The following is a 19,146-nucleotide window of genomic DNA, read 5'->3' as shown; positions in this document are numbered from 1 at the left end:
AAATCAAAAAATCCATTTTCCATTGGCACTGATAAGACCTTCAAGTATCGTCACGGCCAATCCACCTCTAAAAGATAAACACCGTAGGTTCTCCACCTGCCAGGCTACATGTGATATCAATTGAATACAGGTTATGTTGTGTTATAAACCTGGCGCCGACCCAAAGCCTTCCCTTGATATCAGTACAAACACGACACATGGTTAGATAACGTCCTTTTCCAATACACGTCATCCACTTCAGAGTGTGTCTTTGGGGTCTTGGTGAGTAGTTATGTATTTTTTGGGTTAATTTTTTTTTTTTTTTTTTTGGAGTTAATGTCAAATTATCAGGGCGTAATTTTTGAGTCGATATTGCTATCTGTTTTGTAACCATGTGGAAAACACCAAGCAACTGAATACATTGAATAAAAACATTGTATTGATAATGATAATGATGATAGTTATGATGATGATGATGATGATGATGGTGATGATGATGATGATAATAATAATAATAATAATAATAATAATAATAATAATAATAATAATAATAATAATAATAATAATAATAATAATAATAATAATAATAAGTGGCCGAGTGGTTAAGGCATTGGTGAAGCGGAAGGACCCAGGTTCGAGCCCTGCTTCAGGCACTTTCGTTTTTTTTTTCCTTGAGCAATATTATTAACCCCCAATTTGCTGACTTTGACAACATGGGTGATTCTTGTTGACATCAGACACCTTGTTCGAGGAGTTATCTATATTCCTTCGTGGAATGCCTAGGTTTAATTTGATAATAATAATGATAATTAATAATAATAATAATAATAATAATAATAATAAATAATAATAATAATAATAATAATAATAATAATAATAATAATAATAATAAATAATAATAATAATAATATAATAATAATAATAATATTTAATAATATAATAATAATAATAATAATAATAATAATAATAATTCATCCGTCATTTTCTCATTATATTACATCTTTTGTTGACAAAGCAAAAATCCAACGAAACACCCAAATCCATCCACAGACCAATATATCAATGTTAAGGTAAACAGATGACTTTATCTTGAATTGTTCAACCAATGATTATAATAAGGAAAAAAGATGACCTCACAAGGTTGATTGTTAGAAATCTCTCTCTCTCTCTCTCTCTCTCTCTCTCTCTCTCTCTCTCTCTCTTCTCTCTCTCTCTCTCTCTTCTTTCTTCTCTCTCTCTCTTTCTCTCTCTCTCACACACTTGCACACAAACACACACACACACACAAACACACACACACACACACGCACACACACATATCCAGGTGTAGTTTACCTTGTGGCCTAAATAACTTTGGCAATTTGCCTGCAAAGAAAGAGAAAGGAAGAATGAAAAATCAAAACATACACACACACACACACACACACACACACACACACACACAGAGAGAGAGAGAGAGAGAGAGAGAGAGAGAGAGAGAGAGAGAGAGAGAGAGAGTGTATAATCTTCGCCAAACACGTCACCTGTAAGGATGTGATTGCTCACACCACCCAAGAACGATAACTTTGACACACCCACATTTGACGAGCGAGAGATTCGCTTCACTCGTTGTATAGATAGTATGCGCTTGGTTAAGAAGTTCACAACATTGCCATCCGGAAGATAAATGGCCAACACACAAATCTGTGTGTAACCATGATCGTTTATAGTCTGGTTATTACAGTTTAGTGAGAATTACTCATAAACGCGGATGACAAAAAAACAATAACAAAGACTTGAGTGATGTCAACTTCGAACTATCTATATAGTTCTTCAAAACCATTAGACCCATGGTATTAGGGTCTAACCTTGTTGTTCTTCCTTGAATAGAAAGTAGCGATCAATCGCTGTCTATTAAAAATTTTTTTTTTTGATGAGATGCTGGTCGGTCTTGTAGAATACTTTCCTTCAGATCAAACTTAAACCCAACTGCCGAACTCGTCGGACACTTTAAACTAAATAGATGTAGATACCTTATAAGCCGATTCATAATATGTACCTGGCTATAAGCAGTGACAGATGCTGCTAGAATGTTAAGTACACCCCTCCAACCCCTCCACCCCCCCCCCCCTTCCAAGGAAAAAACAAACAAATACCCCCCCCCCCCACATACAAAAAAACATACTATAACCACAAAAATAAACAACAACAAAACAAATTAAAACAAAAACAAAAAAGGCAAAAAACAAAACAAAACAAAAACAAAACAAAACAAAGCAAAGGACAACAACAACAACAAAACAAAAACAACAACAACAACGACAATAACAACAACAAATGCGCCCAACAGGGGTATATGGAATGGAAGCTTGGTTCCTTTATGAATAGCTAGGGAAATAAATAACACTTTGTGAGTGGCTTTGAAAAATGAGAAAGCACGAATTTTTTTTTTTTTTAAAAGATAATATGTAAATTTATTTATTCTCACAATTGGGTCGATCGAGTTTGAAAAATCATGTTTTGCGCTATTGTATGCACAAGCCTAATCGGCTATGTGGTCAAGTGGTATGACGCTAGTTTTCGGATCGGAAGGTCCTGGGTACGAGCCTCGCTCGGCGCATAGTTGAGTCCTTGGAAAAGGCTCTTTACTCACATTCTCTCACCGCACTCAGGTGTAAAATGAGTACCTGGCCGTTAACAGCGTTGTCTCTGTCCGAAAAATTGTAATATCGCCTAACAGGCGTCATGTACGGTCCTAAATGTTAAGTGTTGTTGTTGGCCAGGGACCCTTTGTAAAGCGCTTTGAGCACGTACAGTGGATATTGCACTATATAAAAACTCAATATAGAATATAGAAGACTATTCCGTAGACGGTAAAAGTGACTGTCAAGGTAGTCCAAGCAGTTAAAGTAAAGAACATGGAAATGGAATAGGTACGTTTTGGTACGTAGTTACCTTTCAAATAGGTACTCAGCTACCATTTTGATATTCCATGTTATGGTGTGCAAGGTAATAAGGAAGAATTGCACGAAGTGGCATCAGTTATAGGTAGGTAGAGAAGGTAAAGTGTGTAACCAGGCTGGGCTGCAATGTTTGTGTGTGTGTGTGTGTGTGTGTGTGTGTGTGTGTGTGTGCGTGTGTGTGAGAGAGTGTGAGTGAGAGACATATACACAAACAGAAAGAGAGAGAGAGAGAGAGAGAGAGAGAGAGAGAGAGAGAGAGAGAGAGAGAGAGAGAGAGAGAGAGAGAGAGAGAGAGAGAGAGAGTTTGTATGTGTTGTTGAGAGATAAATTAGTACTCACCGTGTATTGATATTGTTTACGTTGAGAATTTCAGCTGTTTGGTGTGATTTTCAATGATTTGTGAATTGATTTGTGGATGAACCATTGTACGAGTGTTTACATTGGACACTAGATATACAGTCGATGGTGCATTTTAAATTTCTGTTTCTTTGTTCATGTGTTCAATCGTGTTAAATGATTTGTTTGATGTTTCCAGAGTCAATCAAAGCAGGATTGAAGGACTCATAGACGTCTAGTTGTAAACAAGGCCCGCACACTTTGGAGATTGCAGATATTCATTGTGATATTCCAGTATTATTTCCATAACATCAACTTTTACATGTCCCTGCACCATTAATTCTATTAGAAACTGACATATGAACGAATGAGCCGTCTTAAATCTAAATGTAGCCTTATTATTTTAGAAAAGAAATGACCTGAATCTTTACAATTCATAACAATATAAAAAGAAAGAGACAGATCTTGCAGTGAATCTTGGATTTCATCGTTATGTGTATAAAACTTGAGATGTTCTGTATCAAAATACCGTTAACGGGAATAATAAATACAACAGGCTGTAACCCCCAAGGCAACTCTATAAAAGTAAAATAAAAACATCAAAAATAGCAATACCAACACAAGGAGCAGTAAGAAAGAATATAAAAAAAAACCCAAACTAAAATACATATAACTATTTTAAAGAACCCATCACTTCCAGCATTATCAAAAGCCATCAAAGTCACGATCATTTCCAACAGCACCATCACAAACAACAACAACAACCACAACTTCTTCGTTGCCTCTAAAAACTACCACGACGACAACGACAAACAAAGCCAATAACATCAATAAACACACCATCACCTCAACAACACAGAACGATAGCTGAAATAACAATGCAACACTTCACTGCTTCAATAAATAATAAATAATTCAGCAATAACAACAACGAAGCAAACTATCACAATAAACAATAACGGCAAAACACAGCAAAAAACTATCGACGAAATAAACAACAGACACAGCAACAATTAAACAACACAGCAACAACAACAACAACAACAACAAAGACAACAAAAATAAAGGTCAACAGCTACGACACGAACAAAAAACAAAAACAACCACAAATAAACAGCTACAAAAAAAAAAACGCCACTATCACCTCCATATCACAACAATAACAACAACAAAAAGCAAAATAACAAGAGAAACAAAACAAAATCATCGACAAAAATAAATAATACAAACAACACAACAAAAGCAACGTCAACCACAACCATCACCGAGATGGCGATGACTGACGTTATGACCAGCATCGATTATGCCACAGTTGATTTCAACCATCCCGATGACGTCATATCCGGCACTCCCACTTCACGAGGGGAGCAATGTCCTGGAGATGGACAAGAGGTCAACCTGCGTGGTCACCCCCTATGGCTGACGGAGGCCCATTTTGTCTATCACTTGTGTCGTGACGAGGACGGGAAACTTGGGATGGTCAAGGATAGATTTGGACGACTCCTCACTTCACCTAGGTATGAATGGGCAGCTGAATGATAAATAGAATTAAAATCATTTATTTATTGTCTAATTGTGTCACTGGCCAAGTGGGCATCTTATCTCGACTGTATCAAAGTCAAATTAGAATAAGTGTGGTCAGCTATTTGATGGGTGATAATTATAACAAAATCTGACCCACAAATTGTCTCCTTTGGAAAGGCGCTTTTTCACATTACAAAACCGATTCAAAGGGAAAAAGGTACTCATTTTAGACAATGATTCTTTTTTAAGAGTCATACTGCAAAATATGAGCCAAAGAGACCAATTATTATGCACGCAATGGACGATTTATTTTAAATAGTGTTGTGAAGTAATTTGAGCACAGTGTGTACCAAATGAAAATATATTTAGACTTTGGTTTATTGTGATTATGATCACAATTGATTAATTGTTATTTTAACTATAATATGTAAATTTGAGAATATAAGTAAAATAGAATAGCAAAGTCATATATTTACTCATCGCAAATACAATGAAACACAACACCACAAATGAAGATGCATTCAAAAATATAGATTACCCTGGGGACCAATACTAAACTAAATAATGATATAACGAGAAACTGTTTCAAGTTGACGTAAACTTGGTTCACTCCCAGATTTCAATCTAACAAATATTATTCTCTACAATGTCATGATGGTCACCAAAATGGAGATAAATAGATAACAAATATAATTTTTAATACATTTGACTTGCATCTATCACGTATTTTCTCACTTAAAATATCACATCTCCTGGAATTTTAGACATTTGGGGGCAACATGAGAAAAATCATGTCAACAGCGTTTTAAAAGATATTTTAAAGGTACAGAGTCGATTTATGAATTTAAATTATCCAGGTGTGTTTTAAAAAAAAATATATGTTTAAACATTTTTATTATCAGAAACCTCCGCGATTTGTGCCAGTACGAACTAGTTCACCAGCCTATTTTCTTGGAATCTCTCCGCCTGAACTCTCTGCCCTGCGACCTTTACCCCCGATTGATGACCGAGGCCAGGGTTGCCAGTTTGGCATTTTAAATGCCAGATTCCAAAAATCTGGCATTTTTGAAAACCGTTTGGCATTAGAAAAATCATTTGGCATTTGGCATTTTCATTTGGCATTTTCTTTTCTTGTATATTATACTTCAAATGACACCTTTTCTCAACCGTGGTGTAGTGGTTTAGCACTCCACTTAGTAGTCAGTAGGTAATAAATTACCCCAACAGGAAATTTAGTATAATTCAAAAAAAAAAAAAAAAAAGAAAAAGAAAAGAAAACACGCAAGCCACCAGGATATGATAGTAAATTGTCTATCAAAAGTGAGTAGTTTTCTTAGTGGGGGTGGGAGTCAACAGACTTTGGCATTTTTTGGAGTGTTTTGGCATTTTTTGAGTCTTCCCCTGGCATTTTGTTGAAAAATAATCTGGCAACCCTGACCGAGGCCATTCTACAGAGTCAGCTGAGGGCCGTGGCATTCTTGGTGTCTACATGGCCTTTCTATTATCTACATGTCAAGGTATGGTGGAGAGGTGATGAAATGATGATGTTGATGATGATGATGATGTTGATGATGATGGTATTGATGATAGAGATGGTAGTGATGTGATTGTGGTGGTAGAGGGTACGAAGATTTATTAATGTAATCATTCTTTGAATTTTTTTATACAGTTAAAATAGATTAGGGAGATGATATGAGTGACCTTTTGTGTCACATACAATGTCTCACAAAGACTATAAAAATGTATTGATAAATGAGAAAAAACACATTGATATAAGTTGCGAGAGGGTACAGTTTAATTTATTTTCTTCCTCATTGCACCGCCAGAGTTTAATCCCCTTGGAGGAATGGATAAGCAGAGACTACCTGACCACCCCAATAGAGGGAAATGACTGCATGTCTCTATTGGACGCCATTGCCATAGGGTTGCTCAGCCTCAAGCCTCACGCCAAATTACAGCATGTTGACTTTACTGGTTTTCCTAATGGTGGGTTGGTGGGAATTCTCTCACTCTCTCTCTCTCTCTCTCTCTCTCTCTCTCTCTCTCTCTCTCTCTGTGTCTATCTATCTATCAATCTATCTATCTATCTATCTATCTATCTATCTATCTATCTATCTATCTATCTATCTAGCTTTCTTCTCTTTCTCTCTTCCTCCCACAATTAAATCTCTCTCCGCATCTCCTACTCTCTTTCTGTTTCCCTGTCTCTCCCCCCACCCTCTCTCTTTCTCTCTCTCTCTCTCTCTTTCTCTCTCTCTCTCTCTCTCTAACACACACACACACACACACACTCTCTCTCCCTCTCTCTCTCTCTCTCTCTCTCTCTCTCTCCCTCTCTCCCTCTTTCTCTTTCTCTCCCTCTACTGCAATGCCTGTTAGTAATAGGACTGCATTACCATCGATCTTCCCAGTTTTCCTTATGGTAGGCTGGTTGGAACGTGTTCCCTATTTTCCCAACCACCTTCTCCCTCACATGTCACATACACCCCAAAACATCCAGTAACTAAACTTGAAGGTGGCTATGAAACAGTCCTTAGGGCGAAGGAATGCTTTCGAAGCTGGGTTGAAGAAATTAATTTGGAGGTGTAACCATACGCTACTACTACTACTACTACTACTACTACTACTACTACTACTACTACTACTACTACTACTACTACTACTACTACTACTACTACTCCAAAACATCAAATTATTCAGTCAAGGAGATTGGTTATCGCCATATGCATTTAGGGTAGATAATGGAATCGTTCCTATTATCATAGTAGTTGTCCGAGGAAAGAGTCAATTGACGCTTTTGTACATTTGGCTACAAAACCCGTCCAGTATCATGGTGACTGCTGAGGTTTACTTAAAAATCTATTGTATGAATGGCAATTTATCTTAGGTATCTATATTGACTTTGTTTATGAATAAAGCGCGTTATTGCCTTACTGTAACATTGATTTGTAGTTTTAATAGAAGGAATCAGTCAAACCGTAGCCCTCGTTAACTTATAGCCTGACACTGACCAAAACATTACGTCAAAAGAGAAGTCTTTGGCCACAAAAGAAAACAAATCGTGAGTTGTATTCAATAGTTCAACCAATGGAATCACTCGTTTCCTTGAGCACTGCTGCTAACGACAACTCACTAGACGTTGCACAAACCTAAAAAAATGACGTAAAATTATAAGTCTTAGAGGTTCTAGTGCCAGGCTATAAGTTAACGATGGCTACGGTCAAACCCGGTAACTACTGCTAATAAAGCTGTTTCAAATTAATTCAACTTTTAAAGGGGATTGATTAATCGGGTGAATATAGATAATTTTAAAAATAAATATCATCACTGAGATGAATACAGATGAATACAAGTATGCCAAAAACCTCAATGGTAAGGGAATTTACAAAGCCATCCGAATTTTTTTTTATAGGAGTAAAGAGGTAACTAAAGTAAATATTATGATTTGGACCCAATACTCCGCATGGCAATGACGATCATATATTTAACGAAAGGAAAGAGCATACTCGTTGAGTCTATGACAAGACTTAAAGATATATGCAGATAAACAGATGTACACACACACACACACACACACACACACACACATACACACACGCACGTACAAAAACTAGATTTAAAAAAAGTATGATCCTCTCTTCTCCTAGATCGCAGACTATGTCGAGAGCTTCTACGTCTACCCATTGTATGGATGAGACCAAGAGACAGACAAGCTGGGTTCCTACACAGTCTTCTACGAAAATCCCTGGGTGAGATGCGTACAAATAGGATTATATAGTTATAATTATAACGTCCACTTATGTTTAATTCATTGAATTACGTTGCCTAACGTTTGTCAGTGCGAACAAAGTGCACATTTTATGCATTGTTATGTTTTTAGATTTGAGATCATCAGTAAATTAATATGTTGATTACATTATAATTTCCCTTGGCATTTTGACAAACAGCATGCTAGATGAAAATCCGTCTCTTTGTATTCATTTAAACCAATGCGTTACAGCTTTATAATAATATATTCATCACCAATAGGATTTAAATGCCAGGGTAATGACCAGGTGGTATGAGGGTCTCAGACCATTGGATGTTATGCTTTCATTGTTGTAATGGATATACTCTCAAACCAATACAAATTATACTCCATTACAATGATGTTATGACAATTCTGTAAAGTGTAGCTAAAACTATAGATTTGTACGACAGGTACATAGATATATGCAAGTCCGAACGCATTCATGGGCCTAGTTTAACATTGTTGTAATGGACAATATTTTGCGTCATTTTGTTGTTGTTGAGATTTCTATTATAACATTGAGCCCATAATGAATTGGGCTATCAGACCTACAAATAAGTGCATGTCGATTTTCTATAAAGGAAATAAAGCTAACATTCAATATTATCATTGCTTTTAAAAAATCGTTATTTTGTTGACGTTGTTGTTGTTGTTCTTTTTGCTATTGTTCTTGTTGTTTGTCGTCAAATAAATCTTTCTTTTTTTTTTTCTTTCTCCTTTCATTTATCATTTTCACCCACCACCCAATCCCTTTATTACACAAAGCCGTGAGTAAAGATAAAATGTTACGCTATATTTACAAGATATCGTGCATCTACTACAACACTGATCTACAGGTTAGACACGGACATCATATAGGTATGATTTGGTCATCATCATCATCATCATCATCATCATCATCATCATCATCATCATCATCATCATCATCATCATCATCATCATCCTCCTCCTCATCATAAACATCATCATCATCATCGTCATCATTCATCATCATCATTATCGTCATCATCACCATCGTCGTCGTCATCATCATCATCATCATCATCATCGTCATCATCATCATCATCCTATTTTCATATTATCTAATTTAAAGATAAATCTGGAGCAGCCGGATGGTTCTGACCACTTAGGAATTCGGCAATGTGCCATGAATTATTCAGACGATTGCACGTGTATAATAATATCGATAGTGACGTAACGTAGTCAGCATTTGAAGTCTCGCCTGTAAGATCGTTTTAGAGGTAACGGTCTTAGGTTCAAAACATCTCATATACTTTGTTCAGGGACATTTTAACACTTTTAAATCGTTATATCTTTTGACGAAGTGGTCTATAAGGAAAGAGCATGACTTGAATATCAGATGAGACATTAGATTTAAACAAATAAAATCAATTCTTGCTCTGACTTGTAGACAATGAAAATCTCGAAGCAAGAATTGCAATAAGATCATAATGATTTGCCTACATTTTCAGATTAATAATTTCAGCAACAACAGTTGTATCACAATAATAGGTACTCAAACCAACACTAATCAAATATTTTCCATTTACCCTAATTATGGTAATGATGATGATGATGATGATGATGATGATGATGATGATGATGATGATGATAATAATAATAATAATAATAATAATAACAATAATAATGCTGATGATGATGATGATGATGATGATGATGATGATGATGATGATGATGATGATGATGATGATGATGACAACAATAATTTGTGCTTGGTATAATTTAATTCAAATGTAAATATCATTTCGCCTTATTTCCTAGGACCAATCACAATCATTCTTGACTGTCAGATGACCGTAGACGACGTTCTGATTGGCCTTGCCTTACAAGGCCACACCCCCTTCCGCTACGTCTGCCAGAGGGCGTGGTATGAATACCTACCTGAAGTGGGACTTCCGCTCCATTTCCTCACCAAATTCATTCCAGCTAGGGTAGGTATCATTGTCCATGGTTCAAAGTCCGCTGTTGGCCGCGCAAAGATGAGTTGCTGAAAACAAAAAAGACTCATTACTCACATTTTCTCATCATATTCAGGTGTAAAAGACAGGTCTTTGTTGACAAAAGAAAAAGTAATAGCGCCGAACAGTTGATATGTTTTGTTCGTGATCTTCAGTGTTTCTGTTGGCTTGTAATCCATTGTACAAAACTTTGAGCGAATTTGTGCTGCCATTGCCCTAGATAGGAGTGCACGCTTCTCATGGGGATGTTGAGTCTTGGAGTTTTTGCCGTTCTCTTCATGATCACTCACTGCTTTGTAATATTGATATTGTGTTCATTATCTTCTTAATCTATTTGAATTTTTCAACTCTTTCTTTGGTGACGTTCTATCCTAGGAAAATTTCCTTTTTGTTATTTTTTTGTATAACTATATTCAAATAAAAAAGAATACAATCGTATACAACGGTCCTACCAATTGCTGCCCGGAGCCGTCCGGAGTCATCAGAAGCTCATATCTCTCAAGCCATCCGGAGACCCTCAGAGCTGAACTAAGCTTTCCAGAAGCCGTCCGAAGAGTAGGCCTTCCGAAAGCTCCTCGTGCCGGCGTTTCTTTCAGTAGGACCCGTATACACTCATTTTTAAATATCTTATTATTTTTTTTGGACTAGCCCCGATTTCTTGTGTCCTCAGCACTTGACTCATCTCTACATAGAAGACAGAGAGGTTGGCTCAGACGAGGGCAGATGGGCCTACTTACTCGAGGGCCTAATCTTACTCCCGGCCCTCAAGGCCCTGGCTCTGCACAACACCATACACGTTACATTGATGCCCGAGGCCCCGTCTTTATTGTCAAGGGCCCTCTCATCTCTGGTATTACTAGAAAGAGTAAGTTTTATATGTGCAAAATAAGCCCATGTTTTCAATAAATTCAATAAATTAAATCTACCGTATTTGCATTGTATTGAATTGTGAGAACCAGCAGCAAATCATCCATAATAATGTGTTTCATCTGTAATTTTTGTTTCCGACAGTGTAATTTAAAGCCTTAGCATAAGCAACTCTTACATGTGATATATATTGTTATCTTAGTAACATTTATGATATTAACCCTTGAGCTTACTGACACTGTGCAGTAAAAGGAAATCATTAGACATGGAGCTAAATATACTGATAAAACGCAAACAATACTTAATTCATATTTTGCAGGTAGATAGATGCTATCAAAATTAATTTATGTGCAAATCACAATTATATGTAATGAAATTATTCTCTATTCTGTTTGAAAATTGCTCTGAACTGAGATTGTCTTAGTTCTATTTATTAAACAGACGAAGTTCAATTTCAGTAAAAGATTTATCATTGAATTTTGATCTCTTGTGAAATTATTATGTTCTGCAACCGTAAAACTAGTAAATAATTCATTTCTATTAATTCAATGCAAAAACAGTTTCTAACCTCCAATGTGGAGCCGGTTCAAAGGAAACGTTAATTCTCTATAAAACATTATTGCAGCTACTACATCTGTTTCCTGACAACCAGACAGTTGATTAAAATATCCAAAACATTTGAAGAAATAGTTCAATGTGTATCTAGTTCTTGATTTATTTTATCTAAAGTTAAAATTGAATCTCTAGATAGTAAAACAACACACAGATAATACGCTTTCAACATGCAGTTTTGTCTTGTGATAGGATGAGTTGGGATTATCAAAACATTAAAAAATCTCATAATGTATCCCAATATATGTTGGGTGTTTTCTTCTTCCACAAGAAGTTTATATAATTTTTTTTATTGAATCTCTAGTTGAGTCTGTCATCATGCACTCTGCACGATTCCCTGCCTGACCTCCTGACCCCTGTGACGTCATTCACGCTGACTTACCTCAACCTACGGGACGCCAGGCTCGCACCGGGTGACCTTCAGTATCTTGCGCATTGGCGCGGACTTGGAACATTGAGAGAACTCAACTTGAGCCGGAACAATCTAGGATCTGTCTCAATGTCTGTAGGTGACAGGGACACCACTGGTTCTTTTCATTCAAAACGTTTTCTTCTTCTTAATTTATTCAATTACACCTGCACAAGAAAAATATGAAAAGTTGACTATGATACAGTGTCACACAAGGCAAAAAGAAAACACAGGAAAAAAATCTACTCCCCCTCCCCACAAAAAAAAAACCCCAGCATGCCACGGCCTCCACTGGATATAGATCTTCAGACCTCTCTGAATTACTTGTCGGGTTACACCACAGAGGTTACTCTAGTTGCTTGTTCTACATAAAAAAAATACCGGCACACATGTTTTGTTGTGAATTTTTCCACTAGAAAATGCTCCATCATTTTGAAAACATGAACATGAATAAATAATGGGATGGGGGGGGGGGGGGGGGGGGGGGGATGATAAGGACTAGATGTCTCTTTAAAAGCACGTCTCACCTGTAATCAATAAGTCGTCTGAGGCTCTACCCCTGGTCGAGACAGGCTGATCGGGGGCAGCGTGGCTCAGCGGTACGGTCTTTGCTTCGTACCCAAAAGGTAACGAGTTCGATCACCCGCCGCTGCGTTGTGTGGCCTTGAACAAGTCACCTAGCCCTAGTTCACTTTGCGGCGCTGCACTGCGGCTGACGCCTGGGTTATTCCAGTCTTCCATTGGAATAGACCCTAAAGACAAATTTCCCCTTGGGGATGAACAAAGGGAATTTTATTTTTTATTATTTTTTTATTTTGAATTTTGAATTTTTTTCTTGTTTTTCTCTCTGGGTTGTCTGGTACTGTATCATTCACACCTTTTCAGATTATTATCTTGCATTAGTGCTGTTTCCTATTAACATCCTAACTGCACATAATATAGCCTTTTTCATTAAGATGATGCGATTTGAGCGAGAAGGAGGAGGATGAGGGGGAAAAAGGAGGAGGAGAAAGAGGATGAGGAGGATCAGGAGGAGAAGACGGAGAGGGAGGAGGATGATGAAGATGATTATGAGGACGAGAAGGAGGAGGAGGAGGAGGAGGAGGAGGAGGAGGAGGAGGAGTAGAGAATAAAGTAGATGGGATTCACATATAAACCATCACGGGTCAATATCATTTGCATATTATTATTTTCAGTTTTTTCTTCAGATTTGCAAAGAAAAACAAAATGCTGCTTATATGTTTAGGGACTGCTCCACTATCAGTCCATAATGGTTCATTTCTTTTCCTCCCACTAGGTGGCGTCCTTGCTGCCTCGAATGCCCCACATCACTTGTTTTGCCGTGTCCTATTGCTCACTAGACGATGACGCTATTCGCCTTGTGGTGAGACGTGCCATGGACTGTGACAACCTCAAAGTCTTGTGTGTCCAGTCATTTGTCCCACCGCCACTGTACGAGGTATGGGCAATATTAGGAAGGTTTAAATATTTTAACCCGGTAACTGCCGTACTCTAGAAAGAGACGTATTAAAAAATTTCGCCAGAAAACTCGTCCTTCAAACATCGACCAATTTAAATGACCCTCATCTTGGCAAAAACTTTTGAGGGATAAAAAAAAAAGAAGAAGAAATTAGAATAAAAAGTAGCTTTTCCATAAGACAATATCCAACAAAATTTCTAAGGGCTTTGCACACATAATACGTATAATAATAAATAACATGACACCTGGAAGATGCTATTACTTTTCGATAGAAATAAAGTTGTGAGTTTAGTTACCGGCAAGGTACCCAATTTACAGTTGAGTACGGCGAGAGAATGTGAGTAAAAGCGTTTTCCAATGACTCGACTTTCGCCACTAACAGCGGGACTCGAACCAGGGAACTACAAATCTCAGGGCGAGTGCCATACCCAAGACCACAAAGCGGCACAAGCTCGCTAAGGACAAGGTTTGAAATGTTGGAAGGCTCAGTCATAAAATAAATAAAACATTTTTAAAAAATTCCCCTTATTCATCCCCAAGGGAAAATTTGTCTTTAGGCTCTATCCCAACGGAAGGCTGGAATAACCCAGGCGTTAGCCGCAGCGCAGCGCCGCAAAATGAGCTAGGGCGAGGTGACTTGCTCATGGCCACACAACGAGGCGGGTAGTCGAACTCGGTACCTTTTGGGTACGAAGCAAAGACCGTACCGCTGAGCCACGCTGCCCCCTATGACTACAAATGTTACTAAGTCATATCCAATATCCACGGTTCACGGTGCATTTCATCATTGCGTTTTATTTATCGAGCAGTGTGGAGTAAAATGGAGTAAAATACCAATTACATATAGTCCAATCCCCAGGTTGACTTTTTGTTTGCTACAAACCCACTTACAATATTATTCGTCACTATCTTAAATTTGACCACGCAATCTTTGCAAGAAACCGTGCACGATAACACCAGAGACGACTCTCATCTAGCTCAATAAAAAGACCGAAATAACACAGGCTTTATCCAAAGAACTGCACAGCAAATAGAGCAATCTTCTTCTTCATTTTTAAGGCGGATCCTTATTGGGCGTAGCCTCCCAAACATCTCGACGGAACTCCTTTCTTCTGGTTTCCATATGTGCCATGCGTCCTGCTTCTGTGGTTGTTTTCCCCATCCAGTCCACTTTGTCTTGAGATCACCTCCTTCTTGGTCTCGGCCTCTGTTCCGCTTGCCCTCGTAGGTACCCTCCATGCAGAGGTTTTCTTTTGTAGAAAGTAGAAGTAAGCAATAGGGACTAAACTTCTTGCTCAAGGAATAAACGAGATGCCGACAGTTTTCTCGAACCCAGAACCTTTGAGTATAAGTGCAATGCCTGATCCACTCTGCCAACTCACACTCAAAAACAAGACAAGAATAATGTTGGTATCTGCGTTTACATTAATTTCTATTGCTATTTCCTAACTCCCCCCCTTCTCCCCCCCCCCCCCCCCCTTACTCCTCTCTCTAATCTCAGATCCGAGGAATCCTAGAGGACTGCACACAAATTCCATCCCTACAGAAATGTGTCTTATTGCCAGAGGCTTACGCTTTCCCCGGTACCCACATCTCGCAAAGGGCAGACAATCATGACAGGATAGTACTTCTTTGTGGAGAGATTCTTAGAAGCATGGGTCGACCCGATATTCAACTGGAATGAAACACTAAATATTTTACTTTTACGTCATAAACTAACTTTGTATATTTTTATCTGTGATATGTACATTGAAATATATCTTAAGGCGCGGGACATCAAAAACAGAATATAAATAAATAAAAACCAAAACCAAAAAAAAAAAAAAAAAAAAAAAACCATCAAAAAAAACAAAAACAAACACAAAACAAACAAATCCACCCAGTTTGGGTTATCAAACCTGCAAAAATGTATACGTCGGTATGGACGAACGATGAATTTAACACACAACAGGGCAGAGAAGTCATGACGTTACATCTTCTTCTCTTCCGGTTCCAAACTCATTGGAAGTGTGTATGTAACTCGTCCTCCGAAGGACTGATAATGAATAGGTTACACATTGAATCATAAGGTAGCATAACTATAATCGTAGCGAGATGTATAGGCAGATTCTTAGGATTACGGGACGTAAAAGAGCGAGGATGGATGATCTTTATTGACGACCAGCATGTATTTAGACTAGAAAAGATACCACCACTCAGCTGAAATCAGAAGATCATTTACACAAGATATGCATCCAGTCCTCAGGAAAGAGTGGTTTTACACTTCCAGTGAGATTGGAACCGGTTTTTTGACATCGCACTTTTGCTTCCTTTTGGATAAATGGCCCTGAAATGGTAGGAATTATTATTGACAATCATATCCATCATTTGACAACACATTAGAACACATTAGTAGCAGTCCGCACTGTTGATAAAAGAATATCATAAGAGACTGGTGAACAAATGTTGATGCTCATTAAAAAAAAGAATTCCCTTTATTGATACCCGAGGGATAATTATTGTCTTTAGGGTATCTTCCAATGGAAGACTGGAATAACACAAGCGTCAGCCGCAGTGTAGCGACGCAAAGTGAGCTAGGGCGAGGTGACTTGCTCAAGGCCACACAACGAGGCGGGTAGTCGAACTCAGTACCTTTTGGGTACGAAGCAAAGACCGTACCGCTGAGCCGCGCTGCCCCCAACTCATAGAATATATCTCAAGATTTTCCATCCATATAAATAGAATCTCTTTTACTTGAACTTTTAAAGAAAACCCCATGTTCAATTTTACATAATATTGATATTATGTTTCTATGATAATGATATGTACCTATAAACCAACTTCATTTTCGCCTTATTTTTTGTTTCATTTCAATACAATTAAAATGCAGTTATCTCAAATTATAAATGGCAAAGCGTTTAATTATTTAAAAATTAATAATAACTCTCTCTCTCTCTCTCTCTCTCTCTCTCTCTCTCTCTCTCTCTCTCTCTCTCTCTCTCTCTGGCCTTGACATATTAACTAATGCTTACTATCTATGGCATAACTTATACTATTGGTCACCTCTCTTGACTGAAATGTAAAGTGGTAGTCGATGGCAACAATCGGCCATAAGCTACACAAAGCCGATGTTTAGCCTAATTTATGTATCCTTTTATCAAATGCAAGCCTATTGCAAAGTACTTTCCGCCTCTGTCTGATAGATCCAGCTGCCCATTCATTGCTGGCCGGATGGGGGATGTAGGTGGGATACATCCGGGAGTGAAACCAATGGTTTTTTGTGTGAGGCAAGTGCTCTACCCTGAGTTAGCGGGACTCTCGGTTTGTAAGCCAGAGAGAGAGAGAGAGAGAGAGAGAGAGAGAGAGAGAGAGAGAGAGAGAGAGAGAGAGACAGAGACAGAGAGAGAGAGAGAGAGAGAAGAGAGAGAGAGAGAGAGAGAGAGAGAGACAGAGACAGAGAGAGAGAGAGAGAGAGAGAGAGAGAGAGAGAGATTAAAATAAAGCGTAACGCTTCTTTCAATGCGAAATAATATGTATAAAGTAAGTAAAAGACAGTATCTCCTTTATAATATAGACTGCTGGGATAGAATTATTGAACAACTAAATATAACAGCTAAAAAAAAAAAAGAAGAAAAAATCCTGACAAGGAACGTTATGGGCTCAAACCAGCAGACACTAATAAAGACAATAAAAAAAGGCAATGTATAAAACACACAATCTTCAATCTTCAATGGCTTGTATTCGCAAAAGGCCCCATGGGCCCATCACTGCAAATATTCAGCCAATTTCGATCAAAACAGGGACAAGTTACAGATTACTTTGCATTCAAAATTGTTTTGAGAGTTTCCAAGCATTCAACGTCAGTTATATCCGGTGGCAGGACATTCCAGTCATTTATTGTTCGTAGGGAAAAAGCTGTCTTTGTATGTGTCTGTTCCTGTAAATGGTTTTAGGTATAGTGATGCATTGTTTCTTATCTACGTGTAGCGTTTTTAATGATTGGAACGATGATGGGTGCATTGGTGCATTTGGGTCGTTGACGGTTTTGTGTAAGGCAACATTACGAGATACCTTGCGCATAAACTGAAGAGATGAGTGCCGACATTTATTCAATATAATATGTCCAAAATTAATCCATTTCTCTTCTTTCGTCAACTATTAGACTATACTCCACATTCATCTTTTTAGATGTTATGTACTTTTTGCCGTTTCATTGTTTCTTTGTTGGTTCTTGGCAGAGCCGGGTTTAGACTTAATAAGGCCCTATGCTATTTGAACTGTGGGACTCTTTATAATTCCAGATCAAGGTGTCCTTATTTTCAGGTCTGATAACCCAAATTGGGCTCATTGTTGTTATGGATTTAACCTCGAACGAACGCAAAGTGACTATTACAACATTATAACAATGTTAAAACAAGACCTGCAAATAAGTTCACGTTGGTCCAGATGATATTCAGTGCTAAATTTTGTGAACTTCGGATACCCACATCACAGATTTGCTTGTGAAATCCCTTAATTGATATTTCATTCACCGACTAGACTAGGCAAAAAAGTAAAGTTAAACTGAAGCTTCTTTTCTAATTTTCCATTGTTATTGACGATAATATTACGATTTTTGAACTATTGAACACCGGCGTTGAACGTAGAGACTGTGTTTTGTTTTCAAATCCCTCAAGCTTTTTTGGCTGGACGTGAAACAGGTGAGAGACAATAATGTCATGAAAAAATGATTGTATGATCTCATTTGCTGAAACAGAATGATATTTATACTCCTTTTTGGGTATAGCCTAACAGGTTATTTATACTTATGGCGTTCTTTATTTGAAAAGGTGATAGTGTTTCAAAGTATCATTTTTTACTTCGCCAGACTCGTCGCTCTGGATGGAATCACCATCACACAATTTCCATTACATAAACCTTACAAATAACTATCCATCTGAACAGTGTCAAAATGACAATGACAAATTAAGCCTTTCCTAAGCTCATCGAGATAGCATCTCTTTCAATAAGTATTTTCACCGTAGATCTTTTGTCAGGCGTTTATTCATTCAATTTGTCGGGAGGCCTTCCGAAAGCTCCTACATCCCCAGTATTCTTTTTTTTTCAATTTTCCAATTAACTAATTAATAATTTTAGAAACTCATTTATTTACCACTGTATTATGTTAGATTGCATTTTGTTTGGGTCTTTCTTTTAAGTCTATTGGATGAATGAATGCATGACCAGAACGTGGGTATGTCTTGTTACAT

The 19,146-nt window shown here is 37.6% G+C and overlaps 1 protein-coding gene across 1 annotated transcript; it reads left to right on the top strand.

The window, feature by feature from the left end:
• Positions 1-3,185: 3,185 nt before the first annotated feature.
• Positions 3,186-15,788, top strand: LOC144967929 (uncharacterized). Its single transcript, XM_078905715.1, has 11 exons — positions 3,186-4,774; positions 5,684-5,792; positions 6,224-6,298; positions 6,608-6,767; positions 8,429-8,530; positions 9,337-9,429; positions 10,354-10,523; positions 11,221-11,415; positions 12,334-12,534; positions 13,736-13,897; positions 15,420-15,788. Exons 1-11 carry the CDS (start codon positions 4,527-4,529, stop codon positions 15,600-15,602), a joined length of 1,698 nt encoding a protein of 565 aa, XP_078761841.1. The 5' UTR covers positions 3,186-4,526; the 3' UTR covers positions 15,603-15,788.
• The last annotated feature ends 3,358 nt before the right edge of the window (positions 15,789-19,146 follow it).

The sequence above is a fragment of the Berghia stephanieae genome, chromosome 3 (genome assembly GCF_034508935.2).
Source record: "Berghia stephanieae isolate SIO BIC M18660-M18661 chromosome 3, UCSD_Bste_1.3, whole genome shotgun sequence".
NCBI lineage: Eukaryota > Metazoa > Mollusca > Gastropoda > Nudibranchia > Aeolidiidae > Berghia > Berghia stephanieae.
This window is presented reverse-complemented; position numbering and strand designations above follow the sequence as displayed.